The sequence below is a fragment of the Pelobates fuscus genome, chromosome 1 (assembly GCF_036172605.1).
Source record: "Pelobates fuscus isolate aPelFus1 chromosome 1, aPelFus1.pri, whole genome shotgun sequence".
In the NCBI taxonomy this organism is placed as follows: Eukaryota; Metazoa; Chordata; class Amphibia; order Anura; family Pelobatidae; genus Pelobates; species Pelobates fuscus.
In genome coordinates this window covers 130,582,347-130,598,892 of record NC_086317.1, presented here as the reverse complement: position 1 = coordinate 130,598,892, position 16,546 = coordinate 130,582,347, and the positions used below count along the sequence as shown (strand labels likewise).

The 16,546-nt window shown below is 43.5% G+C and overlaps 2 protein-coding genes across 7 annotated transcripts in view; both read left to right on the top strand.

Moving 5' to 3' along the window:
- The window catches only part of SIKE1 (suppressor of IKBKE 1), a 223,812-nt gene that overhangs the window by 100,820 nt on the left and 106,446 nt on the right, over positions 1-16,546 (top strand). The window lies entirely within an intron of this gene.
- CSDE1 (cold shock domain containing E1) overlaps positions 1-16,546 on the top strand; it is a 50,636-nt gene that overhangs the window by 5,030 nt on the left and 29,060 nt on the right. For 4 of the 6 annotated variants that reach the window (XM_063450383.1, XM_063450375.1, XM_063450359.1 and 1 more), the window contains exons 2-3: positions 3,758-4,161; positions 11,185-11,344. In XM_063450383.1, the coding sequence (XP_063306453.1) occupies positions 11,219-11,344 (126 nt within the window). In that variant the 5' untranslated portion in view covers positions 3,758-4,161; positions 11,185-11,218. The remainder of the gene's footprint in view (positions 1-3,757; positions 4,162-11,184; positions 11,345-16,546) is intronic. The other 2 variants (XM_063450392.1, XM_063450367.1) reach the window with 1 other exon arrangement.

Here is a 16,546-nt window from a genome sequence, read left to right as displayed (position 1 = left end):
ACGCAGTGCTCGCATTAGTACTTCTCCCATAGGAAAGCATGTACAATAGGGATTTGGGCTTGCTGGATTTCATCGTGCATAGAATGTCCAGTGTCAGGCAACCAAAAGTCGCCATACTACCCAGAAGTCCCTCTAGTTGCTATCGAGTAGACCACTACTTGAGGTGGAGTTAACCCTCAAAGGTAATTATTGCAATTTCTTAAACTGCAATAATTGCATTTGCAGAGTTAAGGACATAGGACACAGCACCCAGACTACTTCAATGAGTGGAAGTGGTCTGTGAGCATATAATGTCCCTTTAAGACTGGCAAACTCCAATTGTGATAGTAAAATTCAGTCTCTGTAGCACACTCCTGAGAGGGATGGTGGAATAACTCTGATCTTGTGATGGTAAGATCCAAGCTGATTTTTTTAGGTGACAAATGTTGTGTGGGTTTTTTTTTTTTTTTTTTTTTTAAAACTTGATTCCGGTATTCGAGAATGTTGTGGGGAAATTACATGGCCTTATATTGCTGCAGGAAATAAAAAATTTGCTTCTATAATGGAATGGTCCCTGGTTAGGGCGCAGACACCTTGTGATACCATCCAAAATCAGAAAACCCAATTTGTTGGAGATCCAGCATTTTTTATTTTTTTTTCAATTTTTTATTATTTTCAAGGTATGTATGAAGCAGTACATTGTTGAATAATGATTAAACAGACGATTATATATATATTATGCAATATACATGGTATCGATTGGTAATACAAATAACATTGAATTTCGGTATGAGCGTAAGATTTAAACAATACAAGGTCACGTTATATCGTACACTGATAGTGATAGTGGTTACAATAATGACTGTATGCAATTCTGAGTAATGGTGACTGTAGAGTCATATAGACAACATGTACGCATACTAAAGGTTACCTATCGCGGTCCTGGTGGGGAGTAGATACTTGGATAGGCATCGTGTCGAAGGGTCGCATCCGATCCCTAGAATACTTGGAATTAGATGTCTGTTGGGGTTCTCTGAAGAGGGAGAGGGGGTGGAGGAGGAGGGGGAGAGGTAAGGGGGGCGAAGGGAGGAGGAAGGTCCCTTCGCGCTGTCATATGTCAATGTGTACTACTTGATTCACGTCACAGCCTAGTACCGTTGTTTGGGTCTAGCTCGGGTGACGTGAATGAATGCATGCCACGGTTCCCAAATTCGTGTGTACTTAGCGTAATTTTTTTGATTTAGCGTAAGTTAGTTCTTCCATCTGTTTGATGCCCTTGACTCTTAGAATCCATTCTCTTATTGTGGGAGTTTGTGGCTGTTTCCAGTATTTAGGAATGAGTTGAGTCGCTGCCCCAATTAAGTGGTTAAAGAGAAGGGTCTGAAATTTTGGTAGACCCTTTGGCGGTGTAGTGAGGATAAAGTGTTGGGGGGGGGGGGGGGGGGGGAATGGTATCGTGACCTTCAGGATCGTTTGTACCAGTTTATGTATTCTAGACCAGAATTTTGCTATCCAGCATTTTTTGTCTATAGCACAACGTTCTTCCATCTCACTATGTATCAAATCAAATCTCAACTGTGTGGGGTGCTACTGTTGAAGCAGTAAAATTTAAGCAGTACTTTTGGCTTAAACCAAAGAAAAGAAAGTTACCTGCGCTCTCTCCTTAATCCCTATCTATATTTAGACAAATGGAGGTCATTGGAGGGAATGCCCACCTGCCAACGTCAAGACAGGCCTCCCTAAGCGGGTCCTCCCCCCCCCCCCCCCCTGCCAACACCATTTCTGCACTACATTTCTGAACACCCTTTTTATGGAATTACCCACTTTTTTTTCTAGTCAATATATTAATATGGTTAATGTTTAAATGGGAGCCCGAACATTGATAAGTGTTTTACATTTGTCTGTATCCTAATGTTTGTTTTGGGTTTTTTTTTTGTGAAATTACATGACGTTCATTTAGGCCCTTTTTATACATCTGTGTGGGTTATTTTAATTTTTTTTTTAATACGACAATCCTGTTCCTAACAGCTGCGCACATTTAGGTCTCTGAAGGAATTCTCATGCAGCTGTTATAGCGGACTGCTCCAGTGCCTATTAATAGCTGCAGATTTGAGTATTTCGTACAAGCGCTCTGGCTTCTGTATTCTGAGACCATGACTTGCAGATTTTGCAGTATTTGCCATGTGAAGGGATTTTGGTGATTGGCAAGCTGAAAAGCTTCCCCAGTCTGCATTGTTTACTCCCCAAGAGCTTTCTATTTCCTTGGAGCATATTTTAGTACACTTACAGTTTTTACTTTGTACACCACACAGGGACAAGTTAAATGGTGACAACTTGTCCCTGTGTGGTGTTCATAGTCTGTGATCTTTGCAGAATTAGCAAAGACCACTGTGATGTCGCCTGGGCAGGGAGGCAGGCTAAGATGAGATTTACGTAACTGAACCTGTCTCTTGCAAGTGGTGCCATTTTTCACTCAGCGGTTAACTTCAGCACCAGGAACCGATGTCGCTGATGATCTCTTGCAATGGGCAAGACTACATCATCAAGATATCTGGTGGATCTATAGATAAAGCAAATTCCCTGCCTGCCTTTTGTAATTGACCCTTCTGGATAGTGGTAGCTTTGCCCAGTGTTGAAGTGTCAGGCATAGGAAATATGACCACGTGATCTTTGATGGCAAGTCGCACATGATGGTAAGATCTAAAATATTTCTACACATTAGTACTTTATGAGAAGATACCACCAAGGGATGGATTTATTTTCCTCTTCTACTGCATTTGTATTGTTTTGATCACACAATTGGGGAGGTGGGGTTGTTCCAGGAGAACACAAATAGATCTATTTTTTGAGGCTTTCTCATTTGTTGCCAGAGCCATGACTTAAAGGGACACTATAGTCTCCAGAACAACTACAGCATATTGTATTTGTTCTGGGGAGTAGAATCAGTCCCTTCAATCTTTTTGCAGTAAACACTTGGCTTTTCAAGAGTCACTGTTTACATTACAGCCTAGAGACCCCTTTCACTAGACACTTCTCAGATGGCTACTAGAGGTTCTTCCTCTGCATGGAGACACAACTTTCCTCATGGAGATGCATTGATTCAAGTCATCTCTATGAGGAGACGCTGATTGGCCAGTGGTGTTTGGCTTGAGCTAGCTCTGATCTGTCTCCTTGACAGTCTTGGCAAATCAAATGCTTTCATATGTGAAAGCATTGTGGTTGGTTCAGATCAGCACTTCTGATGTCAGCCAAGTAGACAGATCAGGGGCAGAACCAAGCACCGGCAGACTGGAATTAAGGTAAGTTTTTACTATATTTGTCCTGACCCTAAAGTGTTCCTTTAATTCAGAAGTTCAGGTGCAGCATGTATTCAAATTTAGTGTCATTGGATTCCTTCTGTTATCTGTTGATACATTAATCTTCCACCTCCTGATTGGGATCTGTCCTGATGATGCTAAAGAAGCATTTCCCAGGGTCCTATTGTGCCCTGAAAAGCAAGAGTGCACAGTCATGCCATTCTTTAGGACCCCCTGGAGTCTAGGCTGTGGATTGACTTTTTTTTAGAATATCAAAAAAATGAGTGGGTCTGTATGTGTAATACCCAGCATAAAAACAAATTATCGACTTTAAAGTGTGCATGCTGTCCTGACTAGCGCAAGTAATTTGTACTGCCAATGCATTTTCTCTTTAAAGATTGTAGAATGCATTGTTATTAGATGCGTTAACTTCTTTTCTACTAGATAGTTCCTAATATATCATTTTTTTTTCATTTTTTTAGTATGAAGTGTAACAGACCAGAAACTACCACCTGAAACTGCTGCTTCAAGTTCAGATCAGTCAAGGAACACCTGCCACAATAGTACCCAACAAGACCAAAGAAGAGAACTTGCGCTGAAGACACAACGCTTGATCTGAAACAAGAAGTTTGTGCCTACTCAACAGCTACACAAGAGCACTTCCCAACGCTGCTATTAGTCTTTGTTTTATTCTCAGTGCTGCACTTTGCCACCGCCTAGTGCAGCGGGAGTTGTCTTTCTTAGCTCGATAGATCATTTTCTCTAGCTATCTTTTAATACTAGCAACCGAAAACCTTCTGAAGCCTGCGCTGTCCGAAAAAAGAAAAAAGCAAAAAAAAATTGTTTAAATACTACTGAAAGTGCAATACCTGAATATCTCATCAAGGTGGGTGTATTTTCATATTTCTCAGTGTGTGGTGGTTAATCCCTAGTACATATTTGAGTAATTTTTATTCTAATTACTTGCACTAACACCATCATGATTATTGAGCACAGAATTACTTAGGAATAACCTAGTTTTACAAAAACGTTGTTATGAAATACATGACTCTCATGCCTACAGCCAAGGAAGTATACTGAACACCATTAGAGGTCATATATATTAAAGGACCACTAAAGGCACCCAGGCCACTTCAGCTCAATGAAGTGGTCTGGGTGCCATGTCCCCCAGGTTTTAACCCTGCAGCTGTAAACATAGCTGTTTCAGAGAAACTGCTATGCTTACACTAGGGTTAATCCAGCCTCTAGTGGCTCTCACTGAGGGACTCTTCTCACTGTGATTTTCTGGGCGTCCATAGGAAAGCGTTGAGAAATACTTTCCTATGGACTGTTTGAATGCGCGCAGCTCTTGCCACGCATTCAGCACTGACGTCGGGAGGAGAGTTCCCTAGCGCCGAGGGAGCCCAGCGCTGGAGAAAGGGAAGTGTTTAACCTCTACAGCCCCCTTGAGCCCAGCGGGTGTGGGACCCTGAGGGTGGGGAGGGGACCTAAAGACCCTATAGTGCCTGGTTTTCCTAGCACTATTAGTGGTCCTTTAACCATTTGAATAGTTCAGTTGCAAATGTCTTGAGCTGCAATAAAGTGCATTTTCTTTGCACTCTTTAAACCATTGAATTTGGCTTTTTACACATGCTCTGCAACTTGTTTCATGGATTGACACCCTGTTCATCTATCCATTCTCTACTATCCGATGCGCATAGACTGGGTTTTAGACTGGAAAGTGTTCACCTACAATTAGCCATACTGCTCTCTTAATCCACGATAAGGTGGATAAATGTAGTTTCACTTATTTGTATTAAAAAAATATTTTGTTCTTCATCCCTCACCAAATGTCAGTCACAAATAAAGTCTTGCTCTTCCATGTTATTGGCTACCAAAAGTGTGTTTGTTAAACTGAGGTCTTTTCTGCACAAATAGACTGGCGGAGCTCATTTTCCAGCCATTGCCAAATTTTATCTTCAGAGCAATAGGCGTGGGAACTGGAGGCATATAGCAGGAGTATGTTCTCCCCCACCCGTACTGGGAAAGACAGTATCACTATAGTAGATGAGCAGTTGTCTGGTGCCCAACTTGCAAGTGCTTGTTCCAATAATGGGAACCCAGTTGTCCTAGCTAAATGTCTAAGAACCACTGCTTTAGAGATTACATCTGTGGCAGGGAACGCGTAAGGTTTTAGGTTATCCCTTTCTCCCTACTATGCCAAAGTGTATGTGGTTGATAACGTTGGGCATGCAGAGGCGCTTACAGTCTTAGAAGTCAGTAACTTGACAGACTTTTATCCATGTTTGGGTGCAGGGGAGGATTAGGGCTAATACATTTCGAATAAGTCTTTGGCACAGTTGGCATTCCTGGAGTAAGAGTTCAACCACAAGCTCTCCACAGTAGATGACAACTGAACTGTCAGAAACAAGACATTCCATAGTTTAGTTGTATTTGAAGATGAAAAGTAACTGGTGGGATTATGGAATTGTTTTTTCTCTTTAACCCCTTAAGGACACATGACATGTGTGAGTTTGGTCCTTAAGGGGTTAATAGTGTTGGAGTACTTTTATATAATTCTTTCTGGGTAGTCATATACTCAAATATTTGAGTAATTGGGTGACACATTTTTCACAAAATTACGTTTTTGAAAAAGTATTCTTTAAAGAGTCACATTATGCAGGGAGTGACCCCACATTTTTAGTTCCACTATGGCTAGTATATTAATCATGTGAAAATGTAAACATATTTATACTCCTCTTCTAACCCCTTAAGGACCAAGGCTTTTTTGGCACTTTATTATGTGTTCATTCTACCATAATGTCCCCCTTTTCTGTTTAAGTGCTCCTGTTAACATTAAATTGAACACTTTATATGAGAAATGGGCTTTCTTTTGTTACCCTTCATGTATAAGCTATAAAAAAATCCAAGTTTTTTTTATATTTAATTTGTACACACTAGTGCAAATAAAGAAAACCATCTCAAATTGGATTCACTAATTGGTCCTGTATGTTTAGGACTTCATTTGGTTTTTATAAGTTATAGAACCCATCCTGTAAGGAGTGAGTTATGGTTAATCTCAGAATCCAAAACTGCTACACAAAAGTATATATTTGTAGAAAGTATGTTCCCCAGAGCATTTTAACACTTCTTTTAACCATTTTTATCACAAACCTAGATCATATTATTTTATACACTGGTTCCTACACTATTTGGTACTCTGTGATGAAGGCCCACATCCTCAGTCATCTCAAGTAGCTAATCCACAGGTTCAACAGGTAAATTGCATCATCTAGGTTTATTAAAGACAGGGACTCAAATATACATTTCAACCAACATGCCTTAACCATACATGACATTGTGGCTTCTCTGCTTGATAGTGCACTCTGTATTGTCATTGCAGTGTGAGATGGAAATATCCACTCATCCTGTAGCTCCAGCACACAGAGACTGCTGCTGGGCACTAGGCAAAGCCCAGCACCGATCTTGCAGCAGGGGACCTCACCAGAGTATTTTCAGACCATGGGGTCTACTTGACATGGGTTTATCTACCAGGGCAACCCTCAGCCAACATATGTAAATCCATTTTAAAGGGCTATGAGTAGCGCTCACATTTATTCGGTCAGTCCGTTGCCCCAATAGGGAAGAGACTCAAAAGTATTGAAAGGTACTTTCTTGGTACCAGCAGGGATTTAGATATGTTTACTGTATGACCGTCTATGCCTTCAACGGCATTAAAACTCTACATTGAATGATTGCAAAGTCGTCTGGTCATTAAAGGGACATTACAGGCAACCAGATAACTTAATCTCATTAAAGTGGTTTGGATGCAGTGTCCCTGTTGCTTGAAACATGCAGTGTAAACATTGCAGTATTAAGAATGCCTTTTGTGGCTGTGTAACATCCTGCAGTTTCAGTTGGACTGTGAAACGACACTGGACGTTCTCACACATCCAGTGTCTAGAAAATCCCCATAGGAAAGCAGTAAGGCAATGGTTTCCTATGGGGAAGGTCTAATGGGCACGCATGCATATTAAGTGTTTCGCCCACGGCTGACGTTGGAAAAGCATGATCCAGTGCAGAGGAAACTGTGAAGAGGAGTCCATACAGTGACTTAGATAAAATCCATTAATGAAGCTGCAGCTTTGCTAATAGCTATACTATTACCGTAACAGATGGTTTCATGCAGTTCATGAATTTTGACTAGTGGTTGTAAAGCTTTCAAATGAAAGCTTATCTTCAACACATTATGAAGACATGCACATTAATTCCTTATGAAACTTGTACAACTCTCCCACAGAAAATAGGGGAACGTGAGTGCCACTTCCCAGTCTAAAAGCTTGCTGCAAGTGCTTCAGGCTGGTACCAAATGAGAACGCTCTGGTGGTTTCAATTGCCATATTAACTGGCTTGGTATTCCCTGTCATTCGTGCTTTTGTGAACCTTGGTACCCATACTCCTGATTAATCATTCATAAATGAACACTCAAGGCACCATAGCAAATACAGCCTGCTGTTGTGGTTACTCTCCCATGGTAAGTATTAAAGCTATTTATGATTTATGAATGGGTTGACAACCTGGCTGGGGACCACTGGATCTGGTCACAGCATCCTGTGGAGCAACAACTCCACTGAGCTAAGCACTGCTTGTTTTCTGAAGATGTGCAGTGTGCCGCCGGTCAGGGGCGCCATTGATTGGCTTATATTGGGCATGTTGTGATTCTCTAAGGCAATCACTAGTTCCCTATTCATAAAGTTTTTTTTTTTTTTTATTTTTTTTATTTATTTAATGCCTTAATGACCAAACTTCTGGAATAAAAGGGAATCGTGACATGTCACACATGTCGTGTGTCCTTAAGGGGTTAAAAAAAGTGTGTGTGTGTGTATATGTATATATATTATACACACACACTTTTTAACATTCCTCTACCTTATGAACTGTGTGCTGTGAGGTGGTTCTTGTGTATTGCAATCTTTATTTCCAGATAACTGTGTGTGCAGAGTATCATTGGACATTTAGAAGAACAATTTCCTATGCCATGCACTGTACAAGATGAAGGCTACTTTGCAAACAAAAGAGCCCACTTCAGAATGTCCTTTAGTGCTAATCCCTAGGGCAAGGATAGGAAACCTTTGGCACTCCAGATGGTGTTGATTACATCCCTTATGCTCTTACATCATGAGGTGTAGTCCTAAACATCTGGAGTGCTGAAGGTTGCCTATGCCTGCTCTAGGGTATGCAGAGATCAGAATGGGTCAAAATCCTAGTTCTCTCCTCATCATTCCATTGTTTAAATTGAGGTGCTGTGCAAATCTGTAATCATCTGGACAATTCAGGTTGTATAAGTAGCTATTAGGGATCGACCGATTTATCGGTTTTACCGATATTCGTTATTTTCGACAATATCGGTATCTGCCAATAAAAATTCCGACAACGCATAGCAGGACCACCGGGCCCATTACAAGCTCGGTGGTCTTGGGGGGGGCCCGCAGCAAGCTGTTACTTAGCTTCCAAGCAGCTCCCTGTGTAAATCTTGCGAGTCCCGCAGCCTTCAGAGCGTTGCCACAGGTTACCAAGGCAACGCTCCGTGTCGCACACAGACCACGAGATTTAGACAGGGAGCTGCTGGGAAGGTAACCGCTTGCTGCGGGCCCCCACTGCTCAGTACATGCCACTGGACCACCAAGGAATGCCATAGCCCCCCTCCCTGGCCAAGTAAGAAGCAGGGAGGGGAGACAAAAAAGGAAAGCATATAAATATTACAAATAAAATGAAAAATGCCCCCCCCCCCCCATATTTTACATCCCTTCAGAAACACACACACTCTGCATCTACTATGTATGTATGCACACAAACACACCCTGCATTCGTTATATACATACTGCATCGACTACACGTGGCATGTATATTTTGTGTATTTACCTTTAGAAATTGTTTATTTTTTAAAAATGGTAAATTTACAGAATACAGTTATCGGCCTGAAAGTTCACAGATTAAAGGGACACTCTAGGCACCCAGACCACTTCTGCTCCCACTACTCTTAACCCTGCAAGTGTAATTATTGCAGTTTTTTATAAACTGCAATAATTACCTTTCAGGGTTAACTCCACCTCTAGTGGCTGTCTATTAGACAGCCACTAGAGGGAACTTCCTGGTTTCTAGCACAGCGTCATTCAAAACCCCATAGGAAAGCATTGAAATGATTTTTCAATGCTTTCCTATGGGGAGACGTAATGCGCATGCGCAGCATTGCCGCGTATGCGCATTAGGTCCCCTCGGCCGGTGGGCGAGATCAGTCTCGCCCACCGGCTGACGCAATGGATAGGAGGAGCGTCGCGGAGACAGCGGCGAGGGACATAGCCGCTGCCTCAGGTAAGTCACTGAAGGGGTTTTTTACCCCTTCGGTAACCGGGTATTGGGGGGTGGGAGGGAGAGGGACCCTCCAGTGCCAGGAAAACGGATTGTTTTCTTGGCACTGGAGATTCCCTTTAAAGGAGCACTATAGTGCCCTGAGGGTGGCCCCACCCTCAGGGACCCCTTCCCGCCTGGCTCTGGGGAGAGGAAAGGGTTAAAACTTACCTTTATTCCAGTGCCGGGCGGGGAGCTCTCCTCCTCTCCGCCTCCTCTCCTCCCATTCGGCTGAATGCGCATGCGCGGACTGTGACTTTCACAGTGAGAATCACGCAAGCGCCTCTAGTGGCTGTCAGTGAGACAGCCACTAGAGGATTTAGAGGCTGGCTTAACCCTTATATAAACATAGCAGTTTCTCTGAAACTGCTATGTTTATGTAAAAAAAGGGTTAAACCTAGCTGGACCTGGCACCCAGACCACTTCATTAAGCTGAAGTGGTCTGGGTGCCTACAGTGGTCCTTTAAAGGTATCTGCTCTAAAAAAATCAATATCGGTAGATCCCTAGTAGCTATCTGTCACAAGTAGTTTATAGCTATTCTGCACGTTTTCTTGAACTTGGACTACTTGTGACCTTAACTGCAATACAATCTTTTTTTATATTGGTGTAAAGACCATGCATGCAGCAGTTTTAGGAAATCACAGCTCTAATAAGGAAGGGACAATGCATATGTTAGTCTGAGGAAACTCTGGTAAAAGACAGCATGTGGTCGTGATGCTAGATTACAAATTCTTTAACCTCATAGTATTCCATCATAAAATATATAGTGCTAACAACATTGCTTATTTTTCCTCTGTTTATTGTTTGTGTCTGTGCAGTCAGCATGTGTAAACCTCGTGTCTAAATAAATCACAAAACTTAAATTGTCATTGGTTTCCAGACAGAGGAACAATTTAGTCTGCTACAAGTCACCAAGTAGCTTACTCAGAACTTTTGACTTGAAATTGATGCAAGTACAATTTACACATGTTGAGGATCTCCTTATTTCAGAGCATTCTCATTGAGGTTCTGGTGACTTCTAATGTGAACGGTTTCTTAAGTTTTCAGTCCTGGAATTAAATGGTTAAAGGACATGTCCATTACATGCATAACAAAATAATGCTTAACACACTGTTTACTCTTAACGTTGTTTTTAATTTTATTTTTTGTAAACCTAAACTGATTCTGCATATTTAACTTTTTCCCCTCCAATACAATCATTCCTTGTTTCTGTATGTATTGTTTTTGTGACTTATATGGTTTTAAACCGAAAAATCATATTTTAATTTTTTTTTTTTTTTTTATACATATAAGTGTTTTCATATTCTTTCTGTCCTCTGCTTTGCGCTCTTCCTTTAACCTTGTGTCCTCCCATAACCGTGATTTGAGAGAAAAGTGAATTGGGTTCTCATCGACTTGGCTTCCTACTCATTATTGGGACCTAACCAGTATCATATCCTACGGCATCTTGCAAATGAGCTTGTCGTTTCCAGCCACACGTGAATTGATCAGGTTGTCTTGTTTTGATTTTGTTATATGCAGCATTGTAAAATTAAGTTGAAACAGGAGTAGAAATATGGCAAGCACCTGGAAAGAATTTGTTGAATTTTCCATGCCGTCTTCTCCCCCTACTGCATACGTTAGTGCCAACCTGGGCAATGCATCTCCTGTCGGACTGACTTTATCACCTTATGGCCGATCAGTAAGTTATTTCACCCTATTAGAAATCTGCTACATTAATCCCTGACTCTAGTGCATAACAAGATCTGTGCCCTGCTCAAACATGGCCTTGGATTTTCATGTATTTTTTTTGCCCTGCCCATCTTCATTTTAATATTTTTACTAACTTAATAAAATCTCTCCATCCTTTTTTTAAAATTTTTTTTTTGCTATCCACTGAAGTGCTGCATTACATATAAAAAACTAGTGTGTGTGTATATATATGTATATATGTATGTGTATATATATGTATATATGTATATATGTATATATGTATATATGTATATATGTATATATGTATATATGTATATATGTATATATGTATATATGTATATATGTATATATGTATATATGTATATATGTATATATATATATATTTTTTTTTTTTTTTTCTCCCCCCCCCACATAATGCCATTGCTTATGGGATCTCCTAAACTCGACTTGTGAATACCAAACTCTTGTTTGTTTGCTTTACCTCTTAAATAAACAAATTGTGCCACCACTGACTAAAAATACAAGGGGAGTTTTAAACCTATGTAGACCAACATGACCTACTGTTCAACTAAACCCCTTTCTAATAAAACTGCAAAACGCATGGTCTGTTTCCAACAGGCATCCAATTAGCTGTGCTGCTGTAGCATGCAGAACAACGTTAATCAATGAAGAGTTTGTTTAATGCAGACCCATATTATATTGCAAAAATAAAATTATCGTAATGGTAACAAAAGAATGAGGGTTAACATTAATGTTTGAGAACAGACTAGTTATAATTTCACTATTATCCATGTTAATGTTTTCTAATACAGTGGTTATAACATGATTTCCTGTGTAGTTGACTGTAGTATACCCTGTCTTGCAAACCAAGGATTGGTTTCTTATTTAAAGGGACACTATAGTCACACAGAAAACTTCAGCTCAATGAAGTGGTCTGGGTGCCAGGTTTTTTTTTTTTTTTTTGACAATCTTTATTTTTATTTTGTTTTGGATAGCATAGCAAGAGGTATTACAACCATAGCAAGTAAAAACATGACATGAGTACAGTTCACCAAACTTATAACGGGTGTACATCAGAAAGTCCAGGGTAGGAAGATTTAGTTAATGGGAGACTTCATAAGATATTACGTGTGCCATATACGCACTGCTGCTTATACATAACTTGTTAACCCCTAGTACAGTCAAGGTGGTAGGGCTTTCGTAGAGCTTTTGCCGGAGTCCCCTGCGAGATATTCCAGGCTATTAGGGTGTCTGCGCAATGGTAGTGATACAAAGTTATAACAAGCAAGAACAGAACATGAGTACACTTCACCAGTCTTAGAACAGGGGTATGTCGGAAATTCCAAGGGTAGGAAGTTTTAGTTAATAGGGGACAGCATAAGATATTGAGTGCGCGATATATTCACGGCTGTTTATACATAGCTTGCTAACCCCTAGTACAGTCAAGATGGTTGGGTTTTTGTAGAGCTCTTGCCGGAATTCCCTGCGAAGTATTTCAGGCTATCTGGGTTTCTATGCAAGGTTTATGATACAATGTTATACCGTTATGAAGCCGCATGCGGCTCTCAGCCTATTTCACTTTGATTCGGTGTCACAATTCACACCAGTAGTTCCCCCCAGTAACATGTGGGACTATCCGTGTATCTGTAGTCAATCTACGTGCCAGCTTCTCAGTGACATGGGGCCTTCATGAAGATGAGCGTCAGAAGGGTATCTTTATCCGGTCCATGGGGGCTGAAACATGACAGTAAGTGGTAGTAAGTCAAGTCGGTGGGGGTGAGGATGTCTACACATTGACGTGTCTGTGAGTCCGTCCCTCGGGACGGTCGAGAGCGCTTATAGTTCGTACCAAGTATGGTACAATATGGTGCGGCAATCAGGGGGGTAGTCTCTACGGGGGAGTTAAGGAGTCTGACTGTCGGGGCTAAGGGGATGGGAGGATGGAGAGAGGGAGGGTGAGGGTAGGGAGGGTCGGGATGCCTGTCTCCCGCTCCCCGCACCGGCGGCCGATAAATGCCACAGCCATGGCGTCCAGACTTGAGTACATTTTTCTTGTCTCTCCTGTAGGGCCGCCGTAAGGGACTCCATCGTATATATATCCCCCACCCTGTCCATCCACTGCCGGAGTGTAGGCGCATCCCGCTGCTTCCACATTGTGGGGATCAGTGATGTGGCTGCCGTTAGCAAGTGTTTTATCAGGGATTTTTTATAGGCAGCAAGCGTCATGTCTGTGTGGTGAAGGAGCATGGAGAGGGGTTGGAGCGGTAGTGTAATATCCGTGATCTGTTGAATGGAATCCCTGACCGCTGACCAAAAGGGTATAATCTCGGGGCAGCTCCACCAAATGTGCAGGTAGGAGCCGTCTGAGGCTCCGCACCTCCAACAGTCTCCGGGAATCTCTGCGTCCATGCGGTGCAGAGTGTCCGGTGTCCTGTACCAGTGCGTAAGGATCTTAAAGTTCGTCTCTTGGAATTTGGAGCTGATGGAGCACTTATGTGACAGTATGAAAATCTTTTCCCACTCCTGGTCAGTGAGTGTGGTCCCCGTATCCCTTTCCCACCTGGTGACATATATCGGGTGTGACTGGTGTTCGCTAGCTAGAAGATGGGCGTAGAGCCTAGATACCCCCTTAACTGGGTGTGACCTGGCTGAGCAGAGAGTTTCAAATTGTGTGAGGGCTCTGTGTAGGCATTGTTTGACTGGGAAAGTCTTGTAATATGCTCGAATTTGCATGTAATGGAAGGTGTCTAGTCCCGTGGGTACCTTGTCCCCTAAAATGTCAGCCAAGGGTTTAAGTCGGTTCCCTAGTGTGAGATGCTGAAAGCTGAGCCAGTCGGTGTCGGTGTATGTGCTAAGGTCTGCGGGCGTTAGTCCCCCACCTACTCCCGGGTTGTGCGTTATGGGCGTGTGAGGACTGTCCGTGGTCGTAAGTTGGTGTGAGTATCGCAATGTGCACCAGATTTGCAGTGTGGCGTCAATCAGGGGGTTGCCAGTTCGCAAGGCTCCCAGAGTTAGGGTGCTTAACCATAGGCGTGAGGGAAGAACGCCACCCGTCTGCTCGAGTTCCATGGGGACCCACAGCTTGGTGGTTGGGCGGGCATGCCAGTCCACTAGCCTGAGTAGATGGGCTGCTTGATAGTATCTTAGGAATGACGGGAGCCCTGCGCCTCCTCTCGTTTTTGGGCGTTCTAATATAGCCTTGCTGACCCTACTCTTTCTCCCGTTCCAAACAAATTCTCTCACCGCTGCTGAGATCGTTTGAAAAAAGGATCTTGGCAGCGAAACGGGGATGGCCTGGAACAAAAATAGCAGGCGGGGCAGCACATTCATTTTAATCACGTTGATCCGGCCGAACCAAGAGACATAAAGGCCCCTCCAGCGGCGGAGGTCGTTCAGTAAAGCCGTAAGGATGGGGAGGAAGTTTAACTGGTACAATAGGGTCAAATCAGTAGGTAGCCAGATCCCTAGGTATTTGAGCTTGTCGGGACACCATGAAAAGCGGAATTGTGAGTGCAGGTGAGCGATCCCCGCCGCTGGGAGTGAGATTGGCAGGGCCTCCGATTTAGTCATGTTTAGCTTGAGATTGGAGATGCCCCCAAACTCCCTGAAGGCCCGAAGCAAGTTGGGGAATGACACTATGGGGTTGTCTATGAAAAACAGCATGTCGTCGGCGTATGCCGCCACCTTATGCTCCACTCGATGCATGCTGTACCCCGTAATACCCCCGTCCCGTCTGACCGCCTCCAGGAAGGGCTCCAGGGTGAGGGCGAACAGGAGGGGGGACAGGGGACAGCCTTGCCTGGTGCCGTTGCGTATGTTGAATGGGGCCGAGAGCGCTCCGTTAATCCGGATTCGAGCCGTGGGGTTAGTGTACAAAGCTAAGACCCAAGCGCGGATATTGGGCCCGAACTGCATATGGCGCAGGGTGGCTTCCAGGTACTTCCAATCCACCCGGTCAAAGGCCTTCTCTGCGTCCGTGGAGACCAGAACCAAATTTTTGCCGGTCGACCGGGCGGAGTGGATCAGATTGAGGGCTCGGATGGTATTGTCCCGCGCCTCCCTACCGGGGACAAAGCCCACCTGGTCCGGGTGTATCAGCGCGGGGAGTATGCGGGAGAGTCTCAGGGCCATGGTCTTGGCAAATAATTTTAGATCCGCGTTGAGTAGCGATATCGGTCTATAACTCCCGCAGTCAGAGGGGTCCTTACCGTCCTTGGGTATTACCGTCACCGTCGCGTGTAATGTGTCAACAGGGAACCTGCCACCATCTATCAGGGAGTTGAGACCCTGTAGCAAATGAGGCAGCAGTATATTTTTGAATTTGCGTAGGTACGAGGTCGGTAGGCCATCAGGGCCTGGCGCTTTGTTGGACTTAGATTGTTTAAGGGCTGCGGCTAGTTCCTCCTCAGTTATCGGGCGGTCCAAGTCCTCGGCTACATCCGCCGGGACCTTGCACCCCACGTACTCAGAGAGGAACGTCTCTATCCTATGTTGATGTAGGGAGGTGTCCGCGCGGTGTGAGGATGCGTCGATGTTGTACAGATCTGCGTAAAAATGCCTAAATGCTTGTAGGATGTCCGGGGGTGCCCGTTTCACCGTCCCATCCCTGCCCCTTATCTGGTGCACATGCTGCTGTCTATGCCTCTGTGTCAGGGTGCGGGCCAACATTTTCCCGCATTTGTTGGAGAATTCGTAAAAGTGTCTATTAGACTTCCGTATTGTATGTAACAGATTCTGTGAGAGCAAGTCCCTGAGTTGTCTACGTTGGTCGGTGAGAAGGCGGTAGGCATCGTCCGTGTGGTCTTGTTTGTGTTGCGTCTCCAAGTCCGCTATTGTTCGTGTCAGTGTCTGTATCCGTGTGGCATGGTCTTTCTTGCGTTGGGTGCAAAGTTTGATAAGCTGTCCCCTTATCACACATTTATGTGCTTCCCACACCGTGAGGGGGGCCACGTCGGTGTCGTCGTTGTCAGTAAAATAATGTGTCAAGGTCTGTGCTATTTGAGTGGTGAAGGTAGTGTCTCCCAGTACACTTTCATTGAGTTTCCAACAGCGTTCCCTGGGTTTGAAGAGTGGGGATTTAAGTGTGATGAGAACTGGGGCATGGTCCGAGTCTCGTTGTATTCCGATGTCGGATGCGAGGAGGAAGGGGAGGTATTCTTGGGCAAGGAAGACATAGTCTATCCGGCTATAT